At 30.8% G+C, this 15,571-nt stretch overlaps 3 protein-coding genes across 5 annotated transcripts in view; 2 read left to right on the forward strand and 1 right to left on the reverse strand.

The window, feature by feature from the left end:
- The window catches only part of LOC148227834 (putative gustatory receptor 28b), a 60,317-nt gene extending 53,471 nt beyond the window's left edge, over positions 1-6,846 (forward strand). The window contains exons 1-5 of one of the 3 annotated variants that reach the window (XM_088201979.1): positions 2,204-2,508; positions 2,613-2,724; positions 4,536-4,604; positions 4,669-4,758; positions 5,260-6,846. In XM_088201979.1, coding sequence (XP_088058105.1) covers positions 2,674-2,724; positions 4,536-4,604; positions 4,669-4,758; positions 5,260-5,328 — 279 coding nt within the window. In that variant the 5' untranslated portion in view covers positions 2,204-2,508; positions 2,613-2,673 and the 3' untranslated portion in view covers positions 5,329-6,846. Of the gene's footprint in view, positions 1-1,728; positions 2,725-4,535; positions 4,605-4,668; positions 4,759-5,259 lie in introns of those variants that run through there. The other 2 variants (XM_088201978.1, XR_015811959.1) reach the window with 2 other exon arrangements.
- Positions 6,847-8,257: 1,411 nt separating this feature from the next.
- mRpS25 (mitochondrial ribosomal protein S25) lies at positions 8,258-8,949 on the forward strand. The gene has a single exon (XM_088201596.1). It carries the CDS (start codon positions 8,342-8,344, stop codon positions 8,876-8,878), a length of 537 nt encoding a protein of 178 aa, XP_088057722.1. The 5' UTR covers positions 8,258-8,341; the 3' UTR covers positions 8,879-8,949.
- A 2,778-nt stretch (positions 8,950-11,727) lies between these two features.
- Positions 11,728-13,627, reverse strand: LOC148227837 (hatching enzyme 1.2-like). The gene is made up of 6 exons (XM_088201505.1): positions 13,336-13,627; positions 13,138-13,255; positions 12,969-13,069; positions 12,471-12,695; positions 12,203-12,401; positions 11,728-12,143 (listed from the first exon to the last, which is right to left on the reverse strand). The coding sequence occupies exons 1-6, from the start codon at positions 13,345-13,347 to the stop codon at positions 11,872-11,874; spliced, it is 927 nt and encodes a 308-aa protein (XP_088057631.1). The 5' UTR covers positions 13,348-13,627; the 3' UTR covers positions 11,728-11,871.
- Positions 13,628-15,571: the final 1,944 nt, after the last annotated feature.

Here is a 15,571-nt window from a genome sequence, read left to right on the forward strand (position 1 = left end):
CCGGGCTTCAGTACCTATTCGCATAGTATTTCTTTGTATTAAGCGTCGACCCTTAGTGTACTGATTTGGCGGAGGTTCTTACGCACCAAACATTTTTGTTAGACAAGTCCATAATTAATAAGTCTTTTGAAACTGTTAATGGATACCCACTCAGATATGCAATATCATTTGTTGACGTCGACGAGAAAAGGTTCAAAGATCTAAGGGACATAAATCAGTCATTCAAGTCAAGAAATGAGAATTTTCAAAAATTAACTATTTATCATTTTTTAAATTAATTTTACGATTTAATTAAACATCGAACTAATCAAACATTTAGAAACAGCATATAGATTTTTCTAAATTGTTTCAGTAACCGCCGCTCCAGCGGAAAGACCCTTCTACACAAAAAGAGAACTTTTAAAATATTTATATTGAGAAAATATATTTTTAGAGAAGGAAGGTTTTGCAATTCCCTTTGATAAAGATGCAGTATTAAAATTTATTTAGTCATCACAAGGGGGCCTTTTAATAATGTAGACTATAGAAATCTACCATTTATTATTTCATCACAGGAATCTAAATTTTTAGATGCAACATTTAAATTAGCATATTTATCAGAAGCTTCATAATCAAATTTAGTTTATTTTTTCATGGGAATTTATTTTTTTCCATACAGTAACTAAAAAAATAAAATTTCATATGTACGTATATTTTATTTTTACATATAAAACAAAATATTTATCACTACTATTTTTTGTGCTTAATTTTTGCTTTGCACCGGGTACAGCTTTTTCTTCACACGACTCTGAGTCCGAGCTATATTTTTAAATATTTGGTTATAGGATCTCTCTCCCCTTTGTTGTGTAAAATACTGTTTATTGGTCCAATTTTTAATTTTACTTTCGTTTATTTACAAATAATAATTTGCGTGACCTCTAAATTACAACAAATCCTGCAAGTGATTGAAGCCTCCTTAAAACAAAAAAGGCATATACTAGAAAATGAAAAAAAATATTTGAGCATAATAAAAATATTAAATGAGCATTAAATAAATATATTTATGTTAAATAAAAAATATTTGCTTGAGCAATATTTAATTTTTAGGGTTAACACCCAATGAATAACCATCTGCAACGAATCAATTTAAAATGAGGATTATATAAATTGGCAACAACACTTACCTTACGTAAATGATTTATTAACTTGTTGCATTATGACCAACAAAACCTGGTGTGTCCCCTGCGGTCATCCATACAAATAGGTACTGATCACGCCCAATGCTGTATAACTTCGGTCGTTGGCTACACATACGGAACGCTAATGCACAACTTATTTATTTTATTGCACACTAAAAATAAAATGTTGCTCAATCTAATATTTTTATTGAACATAAATATATTTTTAATGCTCATATTGTATTATTGTAATGCACAAACAATTTAGTTTATGGAACAAAGTTTTTATTTAAATGCACATATTTATTAAAATAATTCCCGATTAAGTCGCACTCGTAATAAACTAAAGTATTCTGAAAAATCGCCTGAAAGAGAAAATTTCGTGCGTTTTAATATTAATTTAAGAGTTGATTAAACAATTAGTTCTCGAATTACTATTGTCTCACTTTTATCAAACGGGTGCTCAAACACCTAACCAATTAGTGTAAAAGCTACACATCAATTATGCGTCACGCAAAATCGATATTTACTTTTCGAGCGTCAGTACTTATTTAACCGTCGAACATTCGCAATGTCTGTTAAGAGCATATTCAAAGCTAAAGACGTATTCGACGCTCTCATGCCGATTCTGCTTCTCGGTAAAGTTTTGGGAATGTCGCCCTTTAACTTTGACGTGTCTTCAAAAAATACAAAAACTACCATCAATTACCCGCTACTGTCCTGGTCTGGCCTTCTCATCTGCGTCTACACAGCATGCTTAGTCAAAGTGTCTTTGACTGGAGAATCGCTAGCAACCCTATACGACTATTCTAACTTCTTTAAAATCGGAGATTTTATCCGTATCTACATCGGATCAATATTATTCTTTCTTCTTTTCATATCAGTATTCTTCAACACTGATTCTTATTCATTAACAATAAAATTGTTAATTCGCACCGATGTCTTACTAAGGCAGATTAATTTGCAGAGAGATAACAATATGTTGAAGTTAAAATTAATTTGTGGCATCTTGGCATATCTCGCTGTTCATATAAGCTACATTTTATTGAACTTGAACTTGATAGGCTTAGGCACTAAGCGTCCTTCGAGCTACCTAGGAGTTGCTTTGTATACTCCTGGATTCTTTACTGCTTTCACTACTATAATGTTCAACGCCATAGTTTTTGTATTGCATTCAAATTTAGAGATGATCAATAAACAATTAAAGATTTTACAGAAAGGACGTCAGAAATATTACTTATTCGGTCCTATGTGGAATAAGGCGAGGAGTCAAAAAGATAACAAGAAAGAATTGGATATGATAAACAAAGTGTGGCAAATATACGATACCACTTGCGAGAATAGCGATGTGGTAAATGAAGCTTTTTCTATAAAACTGCTCATTATGCTAGCTAGTTCTTTTTTGGCTGTAGTTTTCAATGAATTTAACGCTATGAATACCGTGTACCTTCTTAGAACAGGCGACACGAAGCATTGGATATTCTTATCGTTTTCTCTGCATCAAACTCTTCAATACATGTCACTGTCCACTTCGATGATCTCGTTCTGCGAAAGCTTAAAGAAAGAGGTATAGTATACTAATCATTATCAACTTATGATGTGTGTATATAAAATTTATGTTTAATTCTATATGGTGTAGATTTGTATCAATTTATTTTTAATCGCCTACATATTTTATTTTTTTAATTTTAATATTACAAATGTCTTTGCAGAAAAAAATAACTGCAGAAAGAATGTATATATTTTAGATTTATATAAAAAGATTATAAATATTTATCAGTTTTTAAAAAGATATTATTAGAACATTTAACAAACAATTTACTTCTTAATTTTATATATCATAAATCATTCTGACTAACGAATTCAGTCGAAATATTAATAAGGTAATTTTTCAGAACCATTGAAAGTTGTGACATGATACTTAAAATATATACATATATGATAAAAACATAATATATAGCCACTAATTAATTATGTAATGTTCCCTCCAGGGATATTGAAATGTCTGTCATTAAATATAATTCTCTAGTAGGTCGAGTTGAATGTGTATAGGTTTAGTGTGTCTTTGTTATACATAATTACCTAATATATTTCGTTTTAAGTTATTTATGTTTTTAATTATTTTTGTACTTGATACTGTGTATATTTTTTTGTTATTCTTAAAACAAAATTATATAAAAAAAATTATATTATGCAAAAATCTTGTGAATGATAACCAGGGCCGGCCCTATTTATTTAGCGCTCAAGGCAAAAATTAAGTTTCTCCCCTCCCCCACATATTGTCAACACATTAAATTTAAAAAATAAGATGATATACATTCAAATATCATACACAAATAATTTTAAATAATAATTCAAATTTATTAAAAGCATTTAAAATTTATAGTAAATCAAAATAACTACATAGTGGTTATTAATTGTATTATATTATATTTTTTTATTAAATTAACACACTTACGACATTTATGACATTTCATACATATACTATACTAAAATATGCATTTACTATATACACACGCATCAGTGCCGTGTGGTCCATACATGCGGTAGATACAACGCATGCCTTGAGATTGTAAAACAATTCTAAAAATTAAATATTTTTATCATTTATTATTTTTTTTAATTTACGTAATTACGAAACGTGATCGCTCAGAAAATAGGATACAGACAACCACGTTGAGAGAGCGGCTAAAGCCGACTGGAGCGCGGGCGGGCTGGTAGCAAGCTGTCTTACGCAGTCGTCACGCGTGCGTCATGAATTACTTATCGGGAATTGAATTGGTCGCGCATAAGCACTAGAACTTCAGCCGTTACTCGTGCTCGTGCTTACAGTCACCCGTCATCAACCGTTCATGCGGTTGACGTTTTGAATCTGTCTATTTCTTCGACCTTTCGGCTTTCATGTCTTGCAGTGGGAGCTGCCGGCTTCTCATACCAATAGCCGGGCAGGTGTAAAATCTCTCGTACATTTTACATCCCGACGATCGTGTTCTAAATTTAACATTTAGCATTAACGAGTTGCCGAAATCATCATTAAGTAACTTCAAAAAGTGCTTCATTGTGTAGACTATAGATGAATGTAATTTTAATTGGAAATACATACAGAAAATATCGGTTAATCTGATAAAAGTATAAGTTTAAATAAAACAAATAATTAAAATAATATCAATTAAATAGTCTTTAGAAGCGGCTTTTTAATTTATATTATTTTTTTAATTATTAAAATACATCAAATGTTCGATTAATAAAAAAATCCGAAGATATCCTTAAATTTGTTGGTGTGATTTTTTTATAGTTCAGAAACTGAAGTTGGATCAACTTTTATATACCTATATATGTATATACATATATTATATACTATTTTTATATATTCCATAGGCAAAGAAAACAGCAAATCTCATTAACCAAATGATGATAGAAGAAACTGACAGCGAAATAGCTGAAAGAGTATGAAATTATTTTTTACATGTATGTTTTTTTTATTTAATAATAATTAAATACTATATTTCAGCTTCATCTGTTTTCATCTTACATTCTGCACAGATCTCCAGTGATAACAGGCGGTGGACTATTCAAGATTGATAATACACTATTGTTCACGGTTAGTATTAAAATCTTTCGAAAAAATATTCGACCTATAGACGGTGACTAATACCTGAAAAACCTGGGTTCAAATCCCATATGGGCCCTAGTATTTTTAAATTTCTATCATTTTTGGGAGATCGAAATTAATGATTTTTATATAATTATAATTTTGGTCGATCATTAGGTTTTCAATTATTTTATTTATCTCGCTGATAAATATAGTGATTAATAATTAAAATAAAATCATGCTGGGTTGTACATAGTAACATAGATTGATTGTAAACTGTAATCTAAATGTGTCTGATAATAGTTGTTGATTGTGTTTTCACTGTTGTAACGCGTGTCATATTGCAATAATATATTTATAAATAACTTCAACACAATCAAAAATATTAAATTAAGTACTAAAAGCAATTATCCCTCGAATCTAGGCCTTCGGAACCGCCGCTTTAGAGCTAACACTAATACTAATTATCTCTCATATCTTACTAAATAATTATGTTTTATTTGTTTTCAGATTATCGGCGCTTCGGCTACGTATTTAATCATATTAGTACAATTCGCCACAATTAGCATTGCCGAGTAATTTAAACGTAATTACATTAGCTTAAGTTATATTACTTGAATATTTAATTGTATCATTATTAAAAAAAATAATAAATCGTACATTCTCAATTATCAGAATTAAAATAATTATTATATTTCATTATTTCTAATGTAACACTAACGATAATGGTATTTTTTTAAATTACACTCTTTTAAACTACAATAGTCAGTCAATCGTCAGCGATGGGGCAAATCCTGGAAAATATCTCAAGAGCAGACTCTATCTTAGATGTAGTAAAACCTGTTATCGATTTAAGTAAAATAGTCGGAGTTTCTCCGTTTAAGTACGAGTTTTATGAAAAGCATTGCAAGACAGTGTTTGACTATCCTTGGTTAATTTGGACGATATTCATAGAAGTTGTCTATATCACAATAATCATATGTATAGTAGTGAACGGAGAATCTTTATCTTCCGTATTCAACTACCCCAGATTTGTACGCATCGGCGATATTTTTTGCATCTATTTTGGTTCATTTCTATTTTTCTTGCTGTTTCTATCAATGTTCCACAATAATTACTACTATTCAAAAACCACATATCTCTTGTACAACACAGATACTCTCATGAATGAATTAAAAATTAAGATGAATTATAAAAAAATTAAAAGGCAAATCTTGGTATCGATTTTTGGCGATTTTATGTTCAATCTTGTAATAGTAGCTGTCAACTACTATTTTATAAATTTATGGAAGTTAAATCTCACTTTTAAGCTGGCTTTTGCTTTATACCTTCCCGGTTTTACATCTGCAATAGCAATGATGATTTTTAAATCTGTCTCTGTGATGATCAAAGAAAACTTACGGCTTTTAAACGAACGTTTTAAGGATATTTTAGAGTTTCGCACTGTAAAACCGTCTTTGAAAAAAATCATGATAGTAGCCGAAGACAAAGAAGATATCAAACAGTTAAAAATAACCATAACCAAATTATGGAATATTTACGATGTCATATGCGAAACTTGCGATTCGTTAAATAAAGGGTTTTCCGTAAAGATACTCATTATTTTAACTTGGTCTTTTGTCGTACTGGTCTTTAACGAATACAATGCTTTGAGCTACTTAATACAACTGCACACGGGAACTAATGCCCAGTTTCAGTTTTTGCTTTTTTCCTTACAACAAATAATTCAATATACAATTCTTTTGACTTCATTGATCTACGCCAGTGACACAATCATAAACGAGGTTATATATTCCTATATGTTTTTATATAATACATTATTATTTAATATGAATTTGTTTAGGCGAAAGTTACTGCGATACTTGTAAATCAAATAATGATAGAAGAAACGGAAATGTCTATTGCTTGCAAGGTAACAATTACATCCTACTAATATTTTATACTAATAAAACTTGTTTTTTTAGATACTGTCGTTAAAAGTTCAATTTTTCATCAATATTACACTGAATGATTGTTAACCCCTTACCGCATGGGTTTTTAAAAAAATATATGCTATAAAATATGTGAAGAAATATCAAGAAAAAATATAAAAAAAAACACATTTTGCTAATATTGAAAATTTTATTGACAAAAATATATTAGGACCATATATTACACTGCATGCAATAGTTACTATAATATTGATTGAGCCATATGTCTCACTCTATGCATTAAGAACAAAAAGTACAAATTAGATCAAACTAATTAAAAAATGAAAACATAAAAACAATCTTTCTTATAAATCTCTGTATAGTACCCATTGGATTTTTTCCACACATTTTGAACCATTGTCAGCAGTATAAAAAGTTGGTAGTAAATAAATATAACATTAAAATGTTTGTGACTGTATTTTTTCATAATAAATTTCGCAAATCTTATTTTAAATGCTAAAAAGAAAAATTAATACAAATAAAAATCTGTTCGTTTTCTTTGCGCTACTACTAATGTCAAATTATATTTTACTCGTAAAAATACTGACAGCTACTAGTGAAATAATAAGCTGTGGTTGTCATAAATTAGGGCTTTTTACTGGCAGATGCTAGTGAAATAATAAGCTGTGGCTGTTATAAATTAAGGCTTTTAAAAGTTGAAAATAAGTTATTTTTATTTATAAAAAAATATTTTTCTTTAAAAAATAATGATACAGCACGAAATTAACATATTTCAAAGTATAAATATTCAAAGAAACACAAGAAAGTTGTTGAAGAATATAAATAATAAGTTGCATATTTTTTATATTCTGTTATATTTATTATAAGGAATCACGAATATATTAGTTTCAAGCTTCAAGTTTTAAATTTAAAGGTGCTTATTTTTAGTTATGGTTTCTTTGGAACGTTAGATTACTTACCCTCGGGCCGACCCTGGGGGAAATTATGAAAAGTTTTATTTTAACTTAGATTATTTTATAAAAATCAATAGATTTTTTTTATAATTTCGACAAAAAATAATTTTAATTAAGAAATACCAAACGAGGAGGGGAATAAAAATATAATATTTTTCAAAATGTTTAATAAGACGGCTTTCCGAAATTATGTCATAGGTTTTTCGTGAAGTTTTACCCCCTTATGTCACAAGATGGCATTGCGCCAGACTCTTGTTTGCTTCATAATGTCACAATTCTGCTAACCCCTCCCCCCCCCCTTCTTCAAACATGCGACATAATTTATGGAAGCAGTCTAAACAAAAAAGTTGTAAAATTACAGCTTCATAAATTGTCTTCATATATGCTGAATAGATATCCAGTATTCACAGGCGTCAGTTTATTTAGCATCGATAATACCTTAATTTTTACAGTAAGAATGGTTTAATTTTTCGTAAATGAAATATATATATAAAAATAATAATTTGTATATTTGTAGATTATTAGTGCTTCAACGACATATTTAGTTATATTGATGCAATTAGCTACGATGAAATTGCCAGAATGAATTAAATCTTTTTATGGTCGTATTAGTTAGCGTTAAGACCGATGGTCGCTTTTGCTGTTGTTAGGACTACCGGCCGAAAATTGTATTTTGACATTCGCTGGTGACATAACCTAAAAGTCGCTATGCCGTTCATGATAGGAAGAGCGGCCGTGCGCCGGACGGCCAAATATCTGATGTCGGGCTCCCTGGAGCTGCGCCCCAAGGTTCAAATCTTCACAATAAACTATAACACGTTCGGCGAGCGGCACGAGGGCATCCGAGACTTTGTCTTCTGGCGCCTGTCCCAGCTGCAATACCGCAATCCTTTCGTACAAATAGCCACCATCAGAAACATGACGCCTTCGCCTTTCGTGCGATGCTACATGAACGACGGCCAGGAGCTGCTTATCGACGTAGACAACAAGAGCCACAAAGATATCCTTCACCATTTGATACGAGTGGTGGGAAAGCCTGCAGACGTGATCGCGGCTGAAACGCTGGCCAAGGAAAAAAAAGATAATCCGGCCAATTTCGGGATCGGATGTGAAAGGCCGTGCATTTGCGAAGTTTACGGCCAAGTGCCTTGCTCGGGTATCATCGCCTTACCTAAACACTTTAGAGGCAAATATCAAAAGATGGCAGCGGAGGGAACGTGGCAAAGTAAATATATTAAAAAATAACTAAGCTTTGTTGATAATTTAATAATAATTAGAATGTATATTAATAAATAATAAAAATGTTAGACGTGTAATTTCTTTTTTTTTCATTAACTATAAAAAGTATTCAATTTAATTGTTTTGTCAATTCCCATTTCCTTATTCATACTTGTAATGCTAATGTTAATGCTTCTGGGTTCTTAGCTTTGTCGACCTACAAGCTCCGTGGCATTTGTCTATACCAGGACTGGCCAACGACCTATCAACATTTTAATACAGTAGACCTCCCAATAACACGGTAAATTGGGAACAAGCTATTTGGGGAACTAGAAAATAAAGAATGACGCCAAGGAGCACAGAAGTAAGGTATAAGACTCGCTCCCGATTTGTTGGGTCGATTTTACCGCTACAAATCTCTGAATCAAGATTTGCTTCTACTACAACCACGGATCAAGACTCGTACGTCGCTTTCCTGAGATTACACCAAATATCTAACCGCTACAACATAATCTGGTAGAAAGGCTGCATGTTATTACGGATAATGCAAATAACCATACATTTTTTTTTTATCAAAGATCTCTTTATTATATCGCTTACACATTTTTTATTAATTTTTTTCAGTTTTCTTATAATGAGTAATCAAAAAATGAGAAAAACTTTTCATTATCATGAAGAATAAGAATTAACCTATTTTTTCGTCATGTTTAAAGAGAATTGCTGCTGCTTAGTTTGTAAATTTTTCCATCGCAATACCAAAAAAAGGAAAGCATCATTTCAACACGATGCATTCTAAATATCAATCTGATTTTCCACTCGAAGAAAAAGCTGCAGGAACTAAAATCTGGTTTGAGTACGCAATAAAATATGTTTTTAGGACAATTTGTCAAGATCTACAACTGTGTCGAAATACAATTATGAGACGTAGGGCTGGAACAAGACATTTTGTCACCTTAGGCAAAAGAACTAATTTGCCATGTAATTTTTTTTTTCTTTCAATAAGTATTATATTAAGATTAATAAGATATTACACAACTTTGGAAACAAAATAAATTTTTTGATAATTATATTCAGTGGTGGCTAGTGACAATAAAAACAATTGCCGATTAGAACTGGTTGAAATAGCTGTATCGTTAGTATATAAATAAACGCATATTTAATGTTTTTGGGAAATCATTCGTATACAAGATAAAGAGGAACGACCCGAGCAAACTTTCCTTAGGAACTCCAGCTGGAATTTCACGTGGGATTGTGTTCATTATTTAGTGAAACAACATAGCTTCTATTTTTCAGGTATGAGCGTATTAAGCGTATCAGATAGTCAGGGGTTGTTTTTGTATAATTTATGAATCAAACCGTCAGGTCATACTGTGTCAAAATGAATTTTATTTATCTTATTTTTTCAAATTTATTTCATTACTTAGCTATAGTGGCGCGGCAAAGGGGGGGGGGTCTGGACCCACTTCCCCTTGGCGAAGCGCAGCGGGTGATTTTATGTTAATTAAATATAAATTACAAAAATTATCTTGCCTTTTTTCTTGAGAAAATCCTGGCTACGCCACTGACACTCGCTGCAGACACCTACAAAACCTTTGAGGACCTCGCACGGACATCATCCTTGCGCCAGCTTCTCCACCACCGCTCGTAGAAAACATCTCGCCATCTATCGTCTGACCCAATTGTAATATAATCTAATAAAAAGTTCTACTAGATTCCACCAAGCGTCTTACTGGCTACTCGAACTTTATTTACAGAAATGGTCTTTTGCTAACGATTTAACAATCAATGAACCCCTTATTCAAAAAAATCCTAATTTTTAGTGGTTGTGTATTAGTCTAAATCTTTTATAGTATCGCTTTGATTATTGTAATCCGTATTTCGAAAAATCAGTCTTAATTTTTAGAAACTGACAGATGAGTCGCTGTAGTAGTGTTTTTATTGAAATTTTACAATTTAATTATATTATATAAATGAGCGATCGACGGACGAAGCCCCATAAGTCGTCAAATTCCCGTCGCAGTCCACAAAAAAACGTCCTGCCTTACGCCGCCGTCACGTTAGTGTTACCAGAGAGTCGCCTAGTTTTGGACATAAAAAAGAAACAAATAGACCCTCACAAGCGGCTGCAGGTCAAGGGAATGTGAGGAATGAGGTAAACAATATATTCCTAATTCGTTTAATATCGCTTCAAAATTCTATCAACATTGTATATTTTATAGATAATTTTCTATGTTTAATTTTAATTTCCATACAAAATTATTATGCTGTAATAGTTTTACCTGTTTTAAAAAACGATTGATGAAGAATTCCCCCAGAAAACTTGGTTTTAGAGCATGTTTTTGATTACACTATATAACCATTGTCCTGATTAATAAATAATGCTTTTCCTTAAGAATAATTTCCTATTATTTTTCAGAACTAATTAAGAACATATTTCAAAACGTTGCAGTTTTTGTCTTTCCGTTCACCGTTGCTAGGTACCAAACAGCTGTACACGGAAAAGCTTCAACTATGTTTCTAATTGATAACTTACAGTTCTCTGACTAACAGTACCTTCTCCAAATCCAAAATTTATATTATACACCGTATTGTATTTCAGTTTGAACTCATATATAAGAGGATATGTTAATTTTTTGTCGACGCCATAGGAGCCCAAAAAATAAGACAAACTAGTTTAATTGCAGAAAATAAAAAATGATTATTTACTACGAAGGTTTTTATTTCAATGACGGTTTTCGACTGAGTAGAAATTTGTTATGACTCATGCTAATATAATATAAATAGTGTAAATTAGGAAGTTCAATAAATTTAACATAAGCTAATTCCATTTTGCTCCCAAAAATACTATCACGTGCATTTACTAAATAAAACAATAATATTTTAAAGTAGTTTATTACCAAATTAATATTTTACATCGCCTCGTGTTAAATGAGTTATAAATTACATTTTATAATAAGCACGCAAACTACTTTTGTAAACTAGTATAATTATAAATTCACACTAAGACTATAATAATTTTATTACACTCCTAAAGTTCGACATAGCGCATAATATTTTTTAGACATCTTACGATTTTCTAAACAACCGTACAAATCATTTATTTTTAGACAGTCTGTTTTACTCAAATAGCCCCTTTGGCCTATCTTCATTCCTTTCATCTTAGGAGTAATAGTTGGCTTATCTCTACCCGTGCTGAAATAATGAGTTCCGTAATGCATTATTGAGGAATAATCATACTCAAAGCTGTATGTCGTATTCTCTAGGCTCTGTTTCTCAAAGTTATTCTTGTGTGCTAAAAATATATAATAAGATTTATACATGTAAGCATACAAATTATTAATTAGATATTACCTGGAGAGATATTGTCGAAATGTATCTTAACAAATCTATCTCTATCTGCTCGCGATTGCTCGTGGAATATTCCTAAAGCGTGCATTATTTCATGTATTGCTCTCCCTTCAGTTCCTAAGCAATTCGGTCCTCTCTCATCTGGTGGTTGTAAAGATAACAATTGAGCTCCACCCGTTCTACCAACATACGACCAACAACCCTTTAAAATATATATTTTAGTTAGTAATTATTGTTATTCACACATAACGTTATGCTACTTTAAATTTACCTTAGGATATTTGATAGGATAAATTAATAAATAGTCCTTTGCCTTTCCATTCCATGGTACAAATTTAACGCATGAGAGAAAATCTAGGGTTCGTATCGCTTGGTAGATTGTAACGTAATCAATTGGTTCATATAATTCGCTAATATGATATGGAACAGTAGCATTTTTCCATAGTTTTTCAGGGAACACGTCCCATTTTAGTCCCACTCTCCAATAATTGTACATCTATAATTGTAAATAGTGTATGAAATTAAAATAAACATCTCACATATATGTAAAATAAAATTTAGTACAAATATTTCAACATTTTAAGGGATACTTTGACATTATATATATTTTTTATTTATTTTATAATGATTATTACATCTCTTCTTCTCATTTTATTAAATTTCATTTCTATGATTTGGAGTACGATAACATTTAAAATATTTATAAAATGAATGTACTATAATATTAGTTCTAAAATCCTGCAATATGATTTGTTGTAAATTTTCTTACTTCATCATTCATCGCCATATCTCCTTGAAACAATCCAGGTATAACTTCAGGATCTTGTGAAGAATCCTGCAATTCTTTTATTACTTCAGCATCTAATTTAGCTGAAAGTATATACATATAAATTATAATAACTGATATAAAATACATTTATATTTACTTTATCACATACAATTTGTTGGCACTGATGGATAAACTATGCTTGGCACCTTTGGTAGTATTACTCTTCCATGATTAATGTTAACTCTTAACGTAAATATAATGAGTAAATATCTCCATTTCCACAACATCTAAAATATATAATTATATTAAAATTATGAACATATTTTTTAGTATCAATGAAAATATATAAGGAAAAATCTTCAAATACCTGTTTATTCATTTTATAATTATAATTTAGTGCAACTTTACTCCTGAGGTGTTGAGATGTTTTCCCAGTTAGATGCTTTATGATACTGAATCAATTATTATTTAAGCGGCGCCCGTTCAGTAACTGTACATCGACCGCTAAACTAGTTTTCTTCATCGAACGACTAATTCGCTAAGAATACTAATGGTGACTTCACATGTATCTCAAATTTACATTTAAATTATTATAAAACGAACCTACGCCAAGGCATAAAAAATAATGCTAACATCATCGTTAAATTACAGTCATCGACACTGCTATGTGTATCATTATCATAAAATTTTCACAGTCCTCAAACTGTAGTTTATAAATAGAACAAATAATAATATTTTAATTTCATAATATTTTTCTTATATATTATATAAAAACTATTGACTGATTTTCAATTATTAGAGGGGAGTTTATAATTAACATAAAATCAATAAAAAATATGATAGTGAATTTTACCATGTTTTAATCATCCATTTTGTATTTATATGTGCAAGGACGTCATTTAATTTTTTTCAGCTGGGGGCAAAAGTTGCCCAGTCAATGGTCGTTTTTTTTTAATATATCCCTTTCATTCGGATTCATAGTATTTCATTTAATGACATGTATTTTTCTGACTAAATTCAGGCTTTAGAATCTCTATTTAAAATCCACGCAACGGTAACACTCGTTCTAATTCACAACTAATCCGAATTTTGAACAATAGGAGAGCGCAAAAAACAATTATTCCTTCTCAGAAGTAAAAAATCCACGTCAAAAGCAATAAAATCGTTCCATCGCCGTCGCGATGGGGACGCTCGTTACCGAGCGTTCCCACTGCGACGATGCCGACACGATTTTATTTCCTTTGAAGTGAATTTTTTACTTCTGAGAAGTGATAATTGTTTTTGCGTCCTCCTATTGACCAAAATTCGGTTTTAATATACTTTGACCTACACTCTTATATCAAACATTATTTGAATATACTTTGATAAACACTATGGAGCAATATGGAAGATGTGATGTCAGTCTATACTTCTTCATCCGTTTATTTTCTCTTATGAGATGTGTTGGCTTATATTTTAGAACTTGGTTAGGCTTGGATTTAAACAATTGAGTTTCATTTTGGAGCAAAATATAATTTCACTAGCGCCTATAAGTTAAATTATATTTTTGCTAATAGAAATATATATTTATTGGTGAAAAATGTATTTGGACTTCTTTAGTGAAAAAATAATTTCACTAAAAATACACACTCACTGTAACATTTACACATCGCATGTAAATAAATAATGATTAGTATGTGAATGTATATATTACCACATATGTAAAAGTTAAAATCATATCATTTTACTTGTACTTGCCAGATAAATTATATTTTTACTGGTAAAATTTGGATCATTAAACCATCATGAGGTTCTCTAATCTTTCATAGCAAACATTTATATGTTTAATATGTCCACGTCTTGAAAGAATGAAATTAGAAGACGAACACATTTCGAAGATTAAATAATGCTAGGGTTGAATCTAAGTGTTTTTGTCGCCCGATGGCGTGTTGTTTGCGTAAGCCATAATGTACAAAAATTTCTCTGTATTTACGAGGGTAATGATGACGTGCTTTGACACATTGTTTATGAGTTATTTTATGTCCAATAGGATTGTTTATACCTCTGACTTTACGGGGGATTACCGTGGTGGTCCGTTCAGTGTCATTCTATAATATCTTTCTTGTGGGTTACCCATTGTTTATATTGCGCAATTGGCGAACTAGTACGTTGTTATACTTAACATTTGGATTGCCTTGATAATTAGCTTAACGAGTGTATTAAGCCCCCCCCCCCTACAATAATTTAATATATAACATTCAATGTTTAAAAAAAATATCATTTGGAGGGGGAGGGGCAGGTGGCGAATTATAGTCTAAAATTCTGAGGGGAATATAAGCTGAAGAAGAATATTGCTTTATAGTATGTCTACACTTGTATATTTCACTGTGTTTTAAAAATATGATAGCTATCTTTACTACGGACTTCTGATGTGAGAGTATTGATCAAAGTATATTCAAATCTAATTTTGATCAATAAGAGAGCGCAAAAACAATTATCACTTCTGAGAAAGGATAATTGTTATTTACGCTCTCCAATTGGTCAAAATTCGATTTAGAAATGCTTAATTCTATTCTCATTTATTGTAAGTTTTAATATTGTTATAAAGAGACATATTATGAATG

This window comes from Plectrocnemia conspersa, unplaced genomic scaffold, assembly GCF_051122295.1.
Source record: "Plectrocnemia conspersa isolate PC_06_02 unplaced genomic scaffold, ASM5112229v1 ptg000013l, whole genome shotgun sequence".
Classification (NCBI taxonomy): domain Eukaryota; kingdom Metazoa; phylum Arthropoda; class Insecta; order Trichoptera; family Polycentropodidae; genus Plectrocnemia; species Plectrocnemia conspersa.

What these genes read in the sequence shown, in the direction of transcription:
- mRpS25 (XM_088201596.1), top strand. Translation starts at nt 8,342, where the DNA reads ATGCCGTTCATGATAGGAAGAGCGGCCGTGCGCCGGACGGCCAAATAT.
- LOC148227837 (XM_088201505.1), bottom strand. An exon ending in ATATGGCGATGAATGATGAA is followed by an intron (nt 12,696 to 12,968) that starts GTAAGAAAATTT and finishes TTACAATTATAG; the next exon opens with ATGTACAATTATTGGAGAGT. An exon ending in TTTCGACAATATCTCTCCAG is followed by an intron (nt 12,144 to 12,202) that starts GTAATATCTAAT and finishes ATATATTTTTAG; the next exon opens with CACACAAGAATAACTTTGAG.